At 46.9% G+C, this 16479-nt stretch overlaps 1 protein-coding gene across 1 annotated transcript in view; it reads left to right on the top strand.

Annotated features, from left to right (window-relative positions):
- The first annotated feature begins 8974 nt into the window (after positions 1-8974).
- PLCXD2 (phosphatidylinositol specific phospholipase C X domain containing 2) overlaps positions 8975-16479 on the top strand; it is a 34475-nt gene continuing 26970 nt past the window's right edge. The window contains exon 1 of the mRNA XM_073306102.1: positions 8975-9449. Coding sequence (XP_073162203.1) covers positions 9311-9449 — 139 coding nt within the window. The 5' untranslated portion in view covers positions 8975-9310. The remainder of the gene's footprint in view (positions 9450-16479) is intronic.

Raw genomic sequence — 16479 nt, 5'->3', positions numbered from 1 at the left:
GATGCGTGCAGTGGTCTCAGTGCATCTTTCCAGGTGGCCATGCCTGCTCCACGCACCAGGAGATCCCCTACTTGGAGCAATGCTGAGCTGCTGGACCTCATCAGCATTGGGGGAGTGGAGGCTGTCCTGTCCCAGCTGCACTCCAGCCATAGGAATTATGATACCTGTGGACAAATTTCACAATGCATGACAGAAAGGGGCCATGACACACTGGAGTGCAGGGTAAAAGTGAAGGAGCTGCAGAACGCCTACCACAGGGTGCAGGCGGCAAACCGCCGCTCCGGTGCTGCGCCCACCAGCTGCCAGTTCTACAAAGAGCTGGACGCGATACTCAGAGGTGACCCCACCTCCACTACGAAGACCCCTGTGGATACTTCGGGGGCTCACATGCCAGTCAAGAGTGGACCGAGCCCGGAGGAGGAAATCTTGGATGAGGATGTGGAGGGGGAGGGGGACCCAGAGGCAGAGGATGACTCGGAGGTCAGAGATGCATGCAGCTGATCTTCTGGACCCTGGAGGAGCCTAGCCCGTCACAGGTGTCGGAAGTTGGCGACACACAATCAGGAGAGAAGGCCCCTGGTAAGTGGATTTGATTTGGGGAATCGCTGAAGCTAGTTGGTGGGGGGCAGGAGGGTAGCAGAAAGCCGGCTCGTCTCCCACTGCGTGCCTAGTCTGAGCGGTGGAACAGGCAGTTGATTGACTCCTTCAGTTCATGGGAATCTCCCTCCGAGATCTCCAAAAAAATCTTGTGAAGATACGGGGCAATGCTCTGCCGCAGGTTCTTCGGCAGAGCTCCTTTGTTTTTTGCCCCATTAACGGAAACTTTCCCACACCACTGTGCCATCGTGCGGGCAGGGGGGGCGATTGCTGCACACAGATGAGCCACATAAAGGCCAGGGTGGAAGCCGCAGTCTTAGAGAAGACCCTCCCTTGATTCCCTGTTCACCCTCAGCAGCAAGATATCTTCCATAATGATCACATCCTGTGAAAACTGGAGGGACAGGAATAATTATCATCCACCCGCCCAACCCACCCACCCAGTGCTGGCTCTCCCCAAGAGCCACGTGCCCAGTGAACAGCAGAGACTGGGAAGAGTGATTTCCCCTGCCCCTGCAGCTATTCACCATTTTGGGGGTCTTGTGGCTCATTTGTGCTTGACTGGGGTCAGCCAGTTAGTGACAGGTGTGAGACTACTGGCTGTGTTTTTAAATCACTGAATCAGTGTTCTCTGTGTTTGCAAACAATACTGCTTCTTTAAAATGTTGCATTTAAACTTCACAGAGATGACCTTGGGAGCCCAGCTTCCCTCTTTGTTATCGCCAGCTGAACAGCTGCGCAGAATTAGAAAGCGGCCAAGAAGAACTGTCATAAATATAAAGGGAAGGGTAAACCCCTTTGAAATCCCTCCTGGCCAGGGGAAAGCTCCTCTCACCTGTAAAGGGTTAAGAAGCTAAAGGTAACCTCGCTGGCACCTGACCAAAATGACCAATGAGGAGACAAGATACTTTCAAAAGCTGGGAGGAGGGAGAGAAACAAAGGGTCTGTGTCTGTCTGTAGTCTTCTTGGCCAGGGACAGAACAGGAATGGAGTCTTAGAACTTTTAGTAAGTAATCTAGCTAGGTATGTGTTAGATTATGATTTCTTTAAATGGCTGAGAAAAGAATTGTGCTGAATAGAATAACTATTTCTGTCTGTGTATCTTTTTTGTAACTTAAGGTTTTGCCTAGAGGGGTTCTCTATGTTTTTGAATCTAATTACCCTGTAAGATATCTACCATCCTGATTTTACAGGGGAGATTTCTTTATTTCTATTTACTTCTATTTTTTATTAAAAGTCTTCTTGTAAAACACTGAATGCTTTTTCATTGTTCTCAGATCCAAGGGTTTGGGTCTGTGGTCACCTATGCAAATTGGTGAGGCTTTTTATCCAACATTTCCCAGGAAAGGGGGGGTGCAAGTGTTGGGAGGATTGTTCATTGTTCTTAAGATCCAAGGGTCTGGGTCTGTAGTCACCTAGGCAAATTGGTGAGGCTTTTTACCAAACCTTGTCCAGGAAGTGGGGTGCAAGGTTTTGGGAAGTATTTTGGGGGGAAGGACGCATCCAAACAGCTCTTCCCCAGTAACCAGTATTAGTTTGGTGGTGGTAGCGGCCAGTCCAAGGATAACGGGGGTAATATTTTGTACCTTGGGGAAGTTTTGACCTAAGCTGGTAAAGATAAGCTTAGGAGGTTTTTCATGCAGGTCCCCACATCTGTACCCTAGAGTTCAGAGTGGGGGAGGAACCGTGACAAGAACTAAGGAGGACTGTCTGTGAGATGTCATGATGCTTTCTGCAGCCGAAAAACAAGAATTGAAGGAGTGTCGGGACAGCGAGAAGAGGGACCAAAAGGAGAATGCAGTGCACCAGAACAAAGCCACGGAGCGGCTCTTAAACATTATGAAGCGCCAAGCAGACAAGCTCCAGGCAATACTGTACTAGCTCTTCAAACCAAGCAGCTCCATGCCTTCCCTCCCCTGCAGCCGCTGTCGCAAAACTCTTTCCCATGCTCCCCCCAGACACTGCCAACACACTCTTATCAACCTCTTGGCTCCAGTCTATACTTGTTGCATTCCACTCCTGCCCTGTCACAGTCCAGCCCTGCGGACTCCCACTACCCACTGCACTCAACACCCATCCCTCTGCAGTTTGGCCCTGGTGAAGCACAATATCTGCTGCATTGTACTCCAAAGGAAAAGGCTGGATATGATCCCTGGACATACACAAATCTTTAGTTGTCCTGGAACTCCTCCTCCTCCCGGGACCTTCCCTTCCCCCATCCCCCTCACTACTGGTTGGTTTGTTTGTTTGTTTGACTCTCTCCTCCAGTTGTTCTTTTTGAATAAAAGAATTGTGTTGGTTTGAAAGCAATCTTTATTCTATTAACTGAAAGCAAAAAGAGCCCTGTAAAGCAGCACACAATTATGTTAAACCCACGTATTGCATCGTCTGCACCAGTCACCTCCTAGCATTACAAGCACTGCACCTCCCGAGCATAGCAACAAATATTAGAGGCTTTCAACTTCAAATTGCTGCCCCAAGGCATCCCTGATCCTTATGGCCCCGTGCTGCGCCCCTCTAATAGCCCTGGTCAAACTCAGCCTCTGCGGTCCAGCCCTGAGTGAAACTTTCACCCTTCCCTTCAGAAATATGAAGCGTACAGCATGTGGCTATAAGCATAGGAATATTGTCATCGGCCAGGTCCAGCTTCTCATAGAGGCAGTGCCAGCGAGCTTTTAAAAGGCCAAAAGCACACTCCACAGTCATTCTACAGTTGCTCAGCCTGTTGTTGAGCCGCTCCTTGCTGCTGTCAAGTTGCCCCATGTATGGCTTCATAAGCCACGGCATTAAGGGGTAGGCGGGGTCTCCCAGGATCACAATGAGCATTTCGACTTCCCTTACAGTGATCTTCTGGTCGGGAAGAAAATCCCTGCTTGCAGCTTCCTAAACAGACCCGTGTTCTGAAAGGTGCGTGTGTCATGCACCTTTCTGGACCAGTCTGCGTTAATGTCTGTGAAACACCCACAGTGATCTACTAGCGCCTGGAGAACCATTGAGAAACACCCCTTGCAATTAATGTACTCGGTGGCTAGGTGGTCTGGTGCCAGAATTGGAATGTGCATGCCATCTATCGCCCCTCCGCAGTTAGGGAACCCCATTTGTGCAAAGCCATCAACAACGTTAAGCACACATGTTGCCCAGAGTCAGTCTTTCGGCACAAGATGCAATTAATGGCCCTGCAGACTTCTGTCAACATGAGTCCAACGGTCGACTTTCCCACTCCGAACTGAATAGCGACTGATTGATAGCAGTCTGGAGTAGCCAGCTTCCCCAGTGCAATCACCACACACTTCTCCAACGGCAGGGCAGCTTTCATGCTCATGTCCTTGCGCCGCAGGGCTGGGGCAAGCTCATCACACAGTCCCATGAATGTGGCTTTCCTCATCCGAAAGTTTTGCAGCCACTGCTCATCAACCCAGACATGCATGACGATGTGATCCCACCACTCAGTGCTTGTTTCCCAAGCCCAAAAGCGGCATTCCACAGTGGTCAGCACCTCTGTGAATGCCACAAGCAATCTCGTGCCATAGTTACTACGCATGGCGAGATCAATGTCACACTCCTCTTGCCTTTGTAGTTTAAGGAATAACTCCGCTGCCACTCGTGACGTGTTGGTCAGAGCGAGCAGCATACTGAACAACAGTTCGGGATCTATTCCTGCAGCCTGAAGAGGCAGGGCGCGCAATGTTGAAAGATGGTGCCAAATGCGGATGGAAGTAGAGGGATTGCTGGGATGCGAAGCAATACATCACGGGGCATTGGGACAGGACCCAGGATGGCCCACTACCTCTTCAGTCTTCCCACAACTCTTAGCAGCAGAAGAGAAAGAGGTGCTCTGCGGGATAGCTGCCCAGAGTGCACCACTCCAAATATCACTGCAAGTGTCGCAAGTGTGAACATGCTATTGCTCAGGCAGCTGACAGCGTGAACACACAACAGTGGTTCCCAATCAGCACTCTCTGAGCGGCGCGGTAACTCCCAGTGCTGTAGTTCTGCCAGTGTAGACATGCCCTTACTCTTTAGCCTCTCATGTTAGTTGGTTTATACTGTTATTCCTTTACTCTCCCTTGGTGTGGAAACTGCACCAATTTCTACACAGTTGTACTGACTAGCTGACACCTGGAGATGTGATTTCCAACTTGAGGAGAAATACCTGTGCTAGCTCTGGTCAAGCTAGGACACCAGAAACAGAGTGCAGTCGTAGCAGCGTGAGAAGCTAGCCACCCTGGCTGCATACCTATCTGAGACTTTAGGCCTGTACTCGGGGCAGCTAGCCCCTCCTGCTGCTTGCACTGATACAGCTACACTCTATTTTTATCATGCTAGTATGAGTATGTCTCTCCTTGAGCTGGGAATTATACACCTAGCTTGAAATGTAGCTGTACCCTAAATTTTACCCTGCATCGTAATGTCTGTGGACAAGGGGGCAGCTGCAATCTTGACAGCTGCAATCTTACTGTTCACATTTCCTGATTTATGAATGCTTAACTACACAACCTTAATGCAGCAGTAATGTAAGGACTGATTCTGCTGTCATTCTGCTGTATGTTGGGGTAACTCCATTGAATAGAATTACAACAGTGTGAGTAAGATCTGATTCAGGGCCATTGCTTTTTTGTGGATACAGATGGAATCCAGTGTATGTGGTGTATGAGCAAGCATACAAGAAGCTGTAATGTGATAATTGCAGGCCTTGGGAGCATGCAGAAGTTCACAGTTGGCTCAGTAGATTTTAAATTTAATGGCAGTGCAAATCTAGAATTCTTATTTGGTGCCAATTGGGGTAAGATTACATCTGTCTCTGCTGACATCCTCCCTGATTTGATCACCACTCCCTCTTTGGCCCAGCTAATGCCCAGATAATGATGGTTCTTGTTCCAGTTCTGTTGCTGAGCCGATGCAAAAGAGGAACCAAAGTGTTGCTTATTCCTATTGCTATACTATCCGGGCATTATTTGACCAGTCGTGGGGCAACGCTGTGTGGGGTCAGCTTTTTTTCGCATGCAACTGTTCCCCTTGCTGATTGACATTGCAATAGCTGGATGGTCAGAAAAACAAGCAGATGTTAAAATGTACTACAGAAGAATGACTTCTTTTTATTTAGGCCTCCGCTACCACTGGGACGGGAGGAGGAATCAAACAGTAAGGAGAAGCAGGCATGTTGTGCACTACTTTACTAAGAGACCAAATAATAGTAACAATCACTGTAAAACTTATATAAAACAAGTTTAAGTTGTGCAAAACGCAACTTCGATCCAGAAAGTAAAGGTCCTGCTTTCTACTGCTGCCTGATTAGGCCCATTTTTACAAGCCATCTTTGCAGGAGAAGAGTTTGGGACTCTGAACTGTGGGATCTGACTTCTATTTGTTCCTGCTGTTTGCACAGTGCCCTTCAGAAAAAGAAGTCCTACAACATACTCGATCGAGCGTCTGGGTCCTGCTGCATGAGGAGTTAAATCTGTCAGATATGCCAAATGTGCATCTCTACGCAGATTTGCCAAATATGCATACAGCAATAAATAAATAAATAAAAAGGCAGAGATGATGAAGCAGAGTGCAAGTACTCTACAGAAAACAGGCACCTGGCTGACCTCCAAGATGCCATGACCAGCACCAATGAAAAAAATGTAATCCTTGGGGATCAGATTTCAGAATTCAGGCTACATGAGGCTTTTTAGGAGCCTCTGTGGCAACATGAGAGACTACGAAGAAGAAATGGTGACAGATCTCAAAAGTTACAAGTATTAAGTGGAGGAACTGCAGGATTGGCCGAGTGTCTGGTATATAGAGAATGTGAAACATTATGTAAGTATTTTTAAGTGAACCTCAACTCCATCCCATGATAATGGCTAGGTACGCACTATATCAATGATACAGGCGCAGAAAACTGTGACTTGCCTGAGGTCACACAGCGGTGAGATGGTAGAAAAGGCATTAGGGTCAACAATTGGTGAATTCTAGACTGTGCTTGTTCCCTGGAGGCTATGCTGCTTCCAATTTGACTAAAGGATAAGTTCTTGAGGGGAGAGCAAGAGTCTACTTAGATGCCCTGGATATTGAGGAATAATACAATATTTAGGATTTGCCTCTTGTTTTGGAAATAGTTTGCTTTATCACAGGCCCAAGAGAGGCTCTGGAAGATGATCTGGGAGGACAGCCAGGAAGGGTATCTAAGACATGTTGCAATAACTCAGTTGGATCTGAAAATGAGAAAGCCAAGCAGGATGGCTAACAAGAAAGATATTTCTTTGTTACCCAGCTTATACAGCACAATACTCTTTAACACAGACTCATATTAACAGCTGCTAAGAAAATTGCTAAGGATTTAAATTTAGCAGTGCTTTAACTGATTCCACTATGATACGAGTTATTCTGGAGGTATGTTTTACTGTGCCCACAGAAATGAAGGCTTTCTTGAAGTCTGAAAAGATTTATTGAGGCTGAGGTGGGGCTTGAAATGGACATGGAGGCCTTTGTGACCATATAAGCCTTGTTTTCATTATTAAAAATGTATGCTGTTAGTAAACAATTATGAAGAGTTGAGTTAGCCAACACAATGCTGACCATGACTTTGGCACTGTAGACAGTGTTGTTAGCTAGTTGTGCTGCATCATACTAAACACAGGTTAGTCTACTCTATGCTGATCAGAGTCCTGATCAGTATCATGCAAGTTGATTCAACTTTGCACAGTTGTGTTGTAACCATATAAAATTTTGTACTGAGGACAAGCCTATAGAAATTCTATAAAATGATTTGCTATGTGCTTTCTCTTATAGGTTTCCCATTCCCCACCCAGCTGTGTAGCAGATGAGTGTGGTTTGAGAGAGGCTCTGCAAATGGAAAGTGTGGAAGGCAATGTTATTGAGTGTGGGGCTGCCTGTAGCCAACTCTGATCTCGAGGATGCAGGTACTGCTGTGTGAGGGCTATGGCTGCATTAAATAACTGTTGTGTGTAAGACAGGGTGGTCTTGCCTCATTCATTCCCATTCTCCTGAAGCTACAAAATGATAGACCAAATAGCCCTATTACTGCACATATGTACCAATGTACCTGTTTGATATCTGAATATAGTACATTTGAATTTTATATTAGATGTACTATTTCCTCCCTTGTACGTTGATCTATGCACATTTATTCCATCTGTATTAGGTATTTGGACTCCTCAGACAGTTGAGTGGGTTTCACGGTTGAATATTCAGAGAATAATTACTGCCCTGGGGGGGAATGACAATAAAAGGATGAAGCTTTTGGTAAATGATGGACCAAAGGCCCTTGGCATATAGTACGTGTAAGTGATTCTGATCCTAATGTCAGTATCAATAGGTATTTGCATTATGGCAGCTTGTGGCTATGCCCACTGTGGATTGGGAAGTTTAATTCCAAAAGGAATGTGAAGTTGTATCAGATGCTCTTCCATGAGCTAGATGGATATGCTCACTTCAGTTTGTACCTTGAATGTGTCTGCATCTATTTCACTATTTAAAAGAAGGATTAATACTTTATTATTTGAAACTGTGCAGTGAAAGTACAATTTGACATGGGACCATGTCATTTCTTTTCCCTTGTTATGAGGAGAGCTGGGCAAGATTTCCTATCCTGCAAAAATCTGAGATTCCAAATATTTTTTCTTTCTGCAATGGGATGAAAGAAAGCCCTCTTGAAGTTTGTAATGAAAAAAATGAGTGAGGGAGGGAGAAAGAACCAACCCATCCCTGAATAGCCAATCACTCAGGGGTTAGGCCACTCATTTGGGAGGTTAGAGATCCAGGCTCAAATCCCTGCTTCACACCAGAGAACTGAGTTTGAGTCTCTATCCTTCCTCCTACTACCCCCTGTGAGTGCTCTAATCACTGGGTATTGACCAGTGGAGTAATCCCTACTATTTCTGAGAGCAAAATGGTGTTCTTCATTCTTGGGGGGTGTGGAAGGGAGGGGTTTTTTTTTTGGTTCTTTCTTTTTCCCAGAAATGCCAGCCTCTACCTGAGAAACTTTTCCCCTTTCCTCCCGCCTAGAAACGAAAAAGATTGATTGAAATTGAGACATTCAGACACCCCTGGTTGCAGCACTGACCAATAAAGCATTTTTCTGGCGCCCACCCCCAGGACCGCTCTGCTCATGTCTTCCCCTGGGCAGGTTCTCTCTCCTAGGTTTGGAGATTTCTTACCAAGATGTTTTTATTAGATGTGAAGTTGTGCTGTCAGAGCCACTTTTCCCCCCCTTTCTTCCTTAAAGCCCGCGCTTGTACTTGGTGGTTGATCGACAACCGGTTGGTGCTTTTAAAAAGACAGGGGGACCCGCCGCCACGCCTCAGGCCCTCCAGCCGCGGGGCGGAGGCAAACCTCCCCCCTGGCGTTCAGTCCGACCTTGACAAATCGCCGGCCAACTTGTCCCGCAACGCTGATCTGGGCGAGGGCAGCGAGGCTGCTCCCGCCTTCTCGCTGGGGCGGGGCCGAGCTGGAGGATGTTTGCCCGCGGGCCCGGCGGCTTTCTACTTGGCCCCGGCGCGGGGCAGAGCACCTGTCCCACAAGCCGGGAGCCGGCCCCTCCGCCGCGTGATTCCTCTGCCGGCGGGGAGGCGCGGGCAGGGCATGTCCCCGGGCTCCTCCGGGGCCGGGCGGGGCGAAGTTGCGCGCAGCCAGCGCGGCGGCGGCGGCGGCAGGAGCCGGGGGCCGCCCCGGGAGAGGCGAAGGGTGGGCGGCACGGCGGGCGCTGATGGCGGGCAGCGGGCTGGCGGCGAGCTCGCAGCCCCAGCGAAGCGGCGGGAGGAGGGCAGAGGGCAGCAACGCGGACTGGATGGGCTCCCTCGCCCCCGCCCTCAGCACCTTCCCGCTGGCCCATCTGGCCATCCCAGGTAACGCGTCCTCTCTGCGCGCCGCCGCCGCCGGGAGCCAGGGCAGCTCGGCGTGGGGATGAGCCGCCCCCCGCTGCAGCCGGGGGCGTGAGGTGCCCCGGGGGGGGGACGGGACAGGGCGCGGGTTAAGCCCCCCCCGGGTCAGTGTGGTGCCAATGTCCCGCGCTAGCCAGCCCGCCACGCGTGCCCGGGCCGGGGGCATTGCGGGGGAGATGCTGCCCTTGGACAGGGATGTCGGCCCTGGGGCGCGCTCGGTGCTGCACAGGGGGGCGCCCCTTCCCCGCCCCGCCAGCGGCTCTTCGCCTCCCGCTGTGCCCTGCCCGGGACTGGCTGGGAACTGCTCAGCGCACGGGGTTCCGGGTCGGGGGGTTTGCTGTTCCTCTCGGGACAAGTTTGGGCGCCTGCACTGCTTGGTTAAAAAGAAACATTTTCCAAACCTCTGGGCGCTGGGAGGGGGCGGTGTGAACGCACCTGCGGGTTGCGGGAGGGCAGCCGATTCTTTTGGGGGGCTCACCCCAAGACAAAACCCCTGTGCGAGTGACACTGCTTTCATCACCCAGCTCTAGGAGATCTGAGTAGTACCCCCAAATTACCTTCCCTAGGCTGGGCTGGGGTTGTTTCTGTTTGTTGGGTTTTTTTTTTTTTTTTTAATTTTGTTTGGTTTGAAACAACCATTGCCAGCGTTGGTTGCCACTGACTGCAAGGTGTGTGATTAGGGTAAAATTTAATTTCCGGGGTTATTTACCATCTTCTGCTGGGAGGCGGGGTCAGCTGATCACCAGCTGAGGTCAAGAAACATTCTCTCCTCCCACGCACCTCTATGGTGTATTATTACACAAGAGGGTAAATTATTGAAGAGGGAGTGACCTTCCCTGGGAAGCATCCAGCGCTGGTGGAGCCAGGGTGCTAGACTAGATGAATCATTGTTCTGCTCGGGTAATGCCTGTGTCTGAACACCTTCCGGAACTGAGGAACCTTAAATCTCTGCGATCAATTAACATTCAATTTGGGATCTACTTCTCATCTATAGGTAGTAAAACAGGAATGAAGCAGTCTAGCACTTAAGTCTTTCGATTGAACGCTATATAGGAATTGTTGAGACCACTGTGCCATCAAGTCTAGTACTTATTGCTGACCATAGCCAGTACCACCTGCTTCAGAGGATTATCATATAGTAACATGCCCTCACAGAAAGTTTACTCCAATCCCCCCAATAGGTAGAAGTTGGTTTATGCCCTGAAGCATGAGTTTGTATCACTTGCAACATCATTTGTTGTTCTGATATTTATTATGACAATTCTGGGATGTTCTCGTTATCCAAGTAAAATGTACTATGTGCAGGTGGGCTTGAGGGGGAAACCTGCAGTAATTTGCAGGAAAACACTAAATCTCTCCTCAGTTTTCAGAAATAGAATTTCAGCAATGTAAAGCAAGTTTTTCTGTTTTAAATAAAGGTTTTAATACTTAAATTTAAACAAGGGATAGAAAGAGATTTGATGTCTATTATAACAGGAGTTATATTTTTACATGGTTTAAGCAAGATTTTTTTTCTTTTGGTTGTAAAATTGTGTCTGAATTCCTGTGGGTTTTTTTGTGTATATATATACACACACACACACTAACTGACTTTTTAAAAAGTAGCATGGGGGAATCTGTCTGTCTGGTGGGATATGCGGGATCTAAGGTTTTTGCAGGAGGGTGCAGGATAAAAATGCAAGGAACAATGTGGGCATGGGTGGGAGTGAGTATTGCAGGGCGGGATGGGAATGGGATTTTAAAGAAATAGTCCTGTGCCGCGCTCTGGTTGGGTGCTCGGATCCTGTGGAAATTCAGTGAGATTTGGCAGGGGGCAAGCTCCCTTAAACTGTTTCAGAAATCTCAGTCTGAACTTAGTCCCTTCTGGTTTTGTGAAGAGTTCATTAGTCAATCCTGGCTTTCTTCAAATTTATCAGTCATTCATAAGTACTGGCCAGACACTTGGTCCAAATAACTTTAGGCTTACATGTGAGGTCATACAACATTTGCTTCCACTATTCATATTGTGTGTTTGGCTGCCCAAGTCACAAGTTAGTATTTCTGTTCCCGAATGATCTGAAAGCTTTTAAAACAGAGAACAACTAATAATTTACTTTTGTGAAGTATTTTTCAAATGAATTAATCATTCATGCTAAAAATAATGAAACCTGGAGTTGAAAAATATTTTCAGTGATGCTTGGTGGCTGTGCAAATACCTCTGAATGACAAGTAATATAACCCCATCTGTCACAGCGAACTAGTGCTTAGACGTTTATGTAAACAGTGCATCTGTCATCTTCCTAGCCAAGCTAGTCATCTTCTCTAGTCCAAGCGAGAGATGTTGTAGATGGATTCTGTTTGTAAAACAGATGGGAAAAAATCGAGAAAGAAATAATAGTAAACAACACATTCAGGAACTAAACCTTTATAGTACTGGCAATGTCTAAAATGGAGTCCAAATATTTAATCAAGTCAGGTTTTGTAAAGGTGAATTCTAGTATTGATATCTGTTTCAGATATGGGAACAGGTGTGAATTTCAAACAGAGATACAAGCTCTGGAAGAACTGGTATTTATCTGTACTGCCTGCCCTTACTGCTCCCATACCCTTACCTTTAATGTTACTTTTGAAAGATATTTCTCATGTTACTAAATAGGGCTGGAAGCAGGCTGGGGTGATACTTAATTATTAATGCTTATGCTGTGCTTAGCCATGGGCAATACTGATGAGTAATGTAAAAATCATCCCTACTGCATATATTAATTAGTCATTCAATATGAATGCTTTATAGTAGAGACTGCTTATGTTGTTCTGTAGAGCAAAGGTCACAATGTAATTGTAAGTCAGCTCAATTTTTATATTCAGCAGACTCAAGTATAATGGTTGCCATTAAAATATCGTCTCTTATTCCTATTTTACAATTGCACAGTCTCATTGTACTTAATAATCCAGCTCTTATATCGCACCTTTCATCTGTAGATGCCACAGCACTTTACAAAGCAGGTCAGAATCAATTTCCCCATTTTACAGAGGGAGAAACTGAGGTTCAAGGAAGGAAAGTGACTTGTCCAAGGTCACACAGCAGGCCAATGGCAGAGCCAGGAATTGAGCCCAAGTCCCCTAAGACACAGTCCAGTGCTCTATCCACTAGGCTGCACTGAGTATGGAGAGCCTTTCAGCCACATTTATTACCTGCAAACATCTGCTGTGAAGATTTTAGTGGTATAGGTTTTCCTTACGATATTTCATTTTTGGACTCTGCTCAAGTGCAGCACTGTCAAGTTCCTTGCAATAGTCTTGTAAAGCTATTATAATTTCTCCAGTATGTATATTGTGGCAAATTCATTGAAGTTCTAGACATTTTCGTGGGAAGCCCTTGGTGTATGCTCTGGGAGATGCAAACCCATGAAGTCTCAAGCCACTTGGACATGCGGCACCTAACTGCAACTCCCATGAAGCACCAGAGCAGCTCAGATAGATGCAGTTCACTGATGAACTGACCCAAAACAAAACATTGTGACAATCAAGAACCAAAATGTGTCATTTTACCAAAAACCTCCAAACAAAATATTTTGACACTTCCAAATCCATATTCTCTGGAATTTTCCATTCCACAAATCTTTTCCCCAAAATTTTCACCCCAGTATGTGACAAAAACAAATTTAGAAATTTCTCAGGAGACAGAAACTCTAATTTTTAACCAGCTGTAGCAGTGGTAATACACGATAATAATACTAACGACAATGAAGATGCTGCTTTGATGTGTTTGGCACATGTGCCTGCCAAAGGTTGCAGGCAGAATGTGCACGTGCTGCGCTAATCAGTGTATCGGATACGTCATAACTGTCTATTAATTTCAGTCAAGTGTAGTGAATGGATATTGGCAGCATGGTAGTTGCAGCAGAGGAACCAGAAAAGTTAATGATGGTAAGCTTGGAAATCCCAACACGCTGTACGTTTCCTGATCATAAGAAAGACTCTCTGTCTTTCTTGCAACCTTCACACTGTAGATTTCGTGATGGCAAAAGTCAATAGACAGACACAGTCGCCTGTTATGTACCCTGTGAATATAGAAGACTGGGAAGGAGTGTGAAGGGAAGGGAAGAGTTGAAAATGCAAATGGACAGCAACACTTGACAAATGGTTGTTTCCATTTCCATCCTACCAAACTTTTGTGTGAAATAGAGTTTTGGTGTAATCATCTTTAAAGGAGCCAAGGCAAGTCAACAGCAGCATGTAAGAAAAGGATCACTTCATGGATCAACATTCCTGCAGTTGACAGCAACGACTGGGTTCATTAAGGAATATTGACTAATATTGACATTGAGGGGGGCTTTATTAATCTAAATGAGAAATACATATTTCTGCTCCATGTGCTGCTGCTGAGGAATAGCTGCCTTGGAAGAGTAACTCCCCTTTGACTGGAAAAATCAGTTGCCCATTCCTCTTTTTGGAGAGATGGGGACAGGGTGTGACAGGTTGGGTCATAAAGATCCCCTTGTGAACTGCCACCTGATGTGCTGGGACTACCTCTGAGCCCATTTTCCATGGCAGTTTGGGACTTCAGTATCTTGCCTTGTTGAGCCAGACACACTAGCCTGCTACAAACACAGGCCCAGGTCCGAACCACGTCCCCCAGAAGCTGCAGGCTTAACTGAAAACAGCTTAAGAAGTGCTCCTGTCTCCAGCACCCAGATACCCAGTTCCCAATGGGATCCAAACCCCAAATAAATCCATTTTACTCTGTATAAAGCTTATACAGGGTAAACTCATAAATTGTTTGCTCTGTATAACGCTGATAGAGAGAGATGCACAGCTGTTTTCTCCCCCAGGAATAAATTACTTGCTCTGGGTTAATTAATAAGTAAATGTGATTTTATTAAATATAAAAAAGTAGTATTTAAGTGGTTCCAAGTAATAACAGACAGAACAAAGTAAGTTACCAAGCAAAATAAAATAAAACACGCAAGTCCAAGCCTAATACAGTAGGAAACTAAATGCAGGTAAATCTCACCCTCAGAGATGTTCCAATAAGCTTCTTTTACAGACTACACTTCCTCCTAGTCTGGGTCCAGCAATCACTCACACCCCCATAGTTACTGTTCTATGTTCCAGTTTCTTTCGGGCATCTCTTTGGTGTGGAGAGGCTATCTTTTGAGTCAGCTGAAGACAACATGGAGAGGCTTCTAGGGCCTTATATAGTCTTTCTCTTGTGCAACATCACAGCCACAAGATGGGGCCTCTAGCCACCTGGGTAAGTCACATGTCTATGAATGATTCAGCTTTTTGCAGGCCGATGTTATTGTTTACATGTTAGTTTGAAAGTTCCCAGGAAAGCTCAGATTTGGATTGGCGTCTCTCAAAGTCCATTGTTAGTTAAGTACTCTCAATTACTTGAATAACCCCTTCTGACGATGGTGATCAAATCTGTCTTATGTGCTTCCTACAGTAAATGCTTTAAATATAATCAGAGAGCCAACGCTCATAACTTCAGATATAAAAATGATACGTGCATACAAATAGGATGAATATATTCAGTAGATCATAACCTTTGCAAAGATATGTTACGTGGCATATCTAGCATAAAACATATTCCAGTTATGTCATATTTACATTCACAAGCATACTTCTAGAAAGAAATCAAGCCAAACAGTAAAGTCCAGGTCTCTTCATGGAGTACGTGCTACCAGAAATTCATTGATGTTTTTTTTTTTTTTTTAATCAAGGGGGTACCTAATTTGAGTGCATTTGCTCCTTCCCCCCCAACACCCTAGCTTTTGGGACTGCTTGTATTCAGCGTTTTAGAGAAGGCAGATGGAAATTTTTGACAAGAACAAAGGAATGTTTAATTAAACTGATAACTGGAACATTCAGAATGTATAAAAATAAATACTTTTACACACAGTTAAACAGTGGAGCTCAATTCTCAGATACTTGACAGTATTCAAAAAAGGATTAGACATTTATACAGAACACAAAATATCCGGAGTTTTAACAATAAATACTATCTTTAAAAATAGAAGAGGTTTAAGGTGGATTAACCATGTTGCTTCAGGGCATAAGTGGAATGGTTTAGCTCAGCAGTGGGCAAACTTTTTGGGCCAGAGGCCACATCTGGGTGGGGAAATTGTATGCAGGGCCGGGGCATGGGGTTGGGGTGCGGGAGGGAGTGCAGGGTGTGGGAGGGGTTCAGTGTGCAGGAACGGGCTCAGGGCAAGGGATTGGAGCAGAGGAAGGGTGCGGGGTCTATGAGGGGGCTCAGGAGAGGGGGTTGGGGTGCTGGAGGGGTGCGGAGTATAGGACGGGGCTCAGAGCAGGGGGTTGGGGTGCAGGAGAGGTGCGGCAGGGGGCTCAGGGCAGGGAGTTGGGGTGTAGGAGGGGTGCAAGGTGCAGGCAGGGAGTTGGGAGGCAGGGTGCAGGAGGGGTTGCAGCTCCTTGCCTGCCCTGGCCCCGTGCCGCTCTGCTCCGGGAAGTGGCTGGCATCACGTCCCTGCGTGGCCCCTGGGGGGGTACGGGGCTCCGCGTGCTGCCCTTGCTGTGCCTCCAGGTACCTCCCCCGAAGCTCACATTGGCCACAGTTCCCCGTTCCTGGTCAATGGGAGCTGCGGGGGGCAGTGCCTGGAGACAAGGGCAATGCATGGAACCCTCTGCAACCCCCACCCCTTGGGCACAGGGATGTGGTGCCGGCCACCTTTGAGAGCGACGCGGGGCCTGCGGCACCCCGGGGGGCAATCCTGCGGGTCGGATCCAAAGCCCTGAGAGGCCGGATCCGGCCCGCGGACCACAGTTTGCCCACCCCTGGTTTAGCTGGCTATAGCATTGCTTCCCAGTTTCATCAGACTGACCCAATTCTTTTTATTAGGACAGGCTGAACTTTCTGTTTATTCCCTGACGCTCACTACTCTCTTCCCCTGCCGTCCTAAACACTCATTCATATCATGATAAACTGCTGTCCCCATTGTTCAAGGAGCCAGCAAAGCAAGCTGGCAGATCTTCACTTGAAATATTATTGATT

This window comes from Lepidochelys kempii, chromosome 1 (genome assembly GCF_965140265.1).
Source record: "Lepidochelys kempii isolate rLepKem1 chromosome 1, rLepKem1.hap2, whole genome shotgun sequence".
In the NCBI taxonomy this organism is placed as follows: Eukaryota; Metazoa; Chordata; order Testudines; family Cheloniidae; genus Lepidochelys; species Lepidochelys kempii.
The sequence above is the reverse complement of the archived record's forward strand: the minus strand, read 5'-3'. Positions and strand labels throughout refer to the sequence as shown.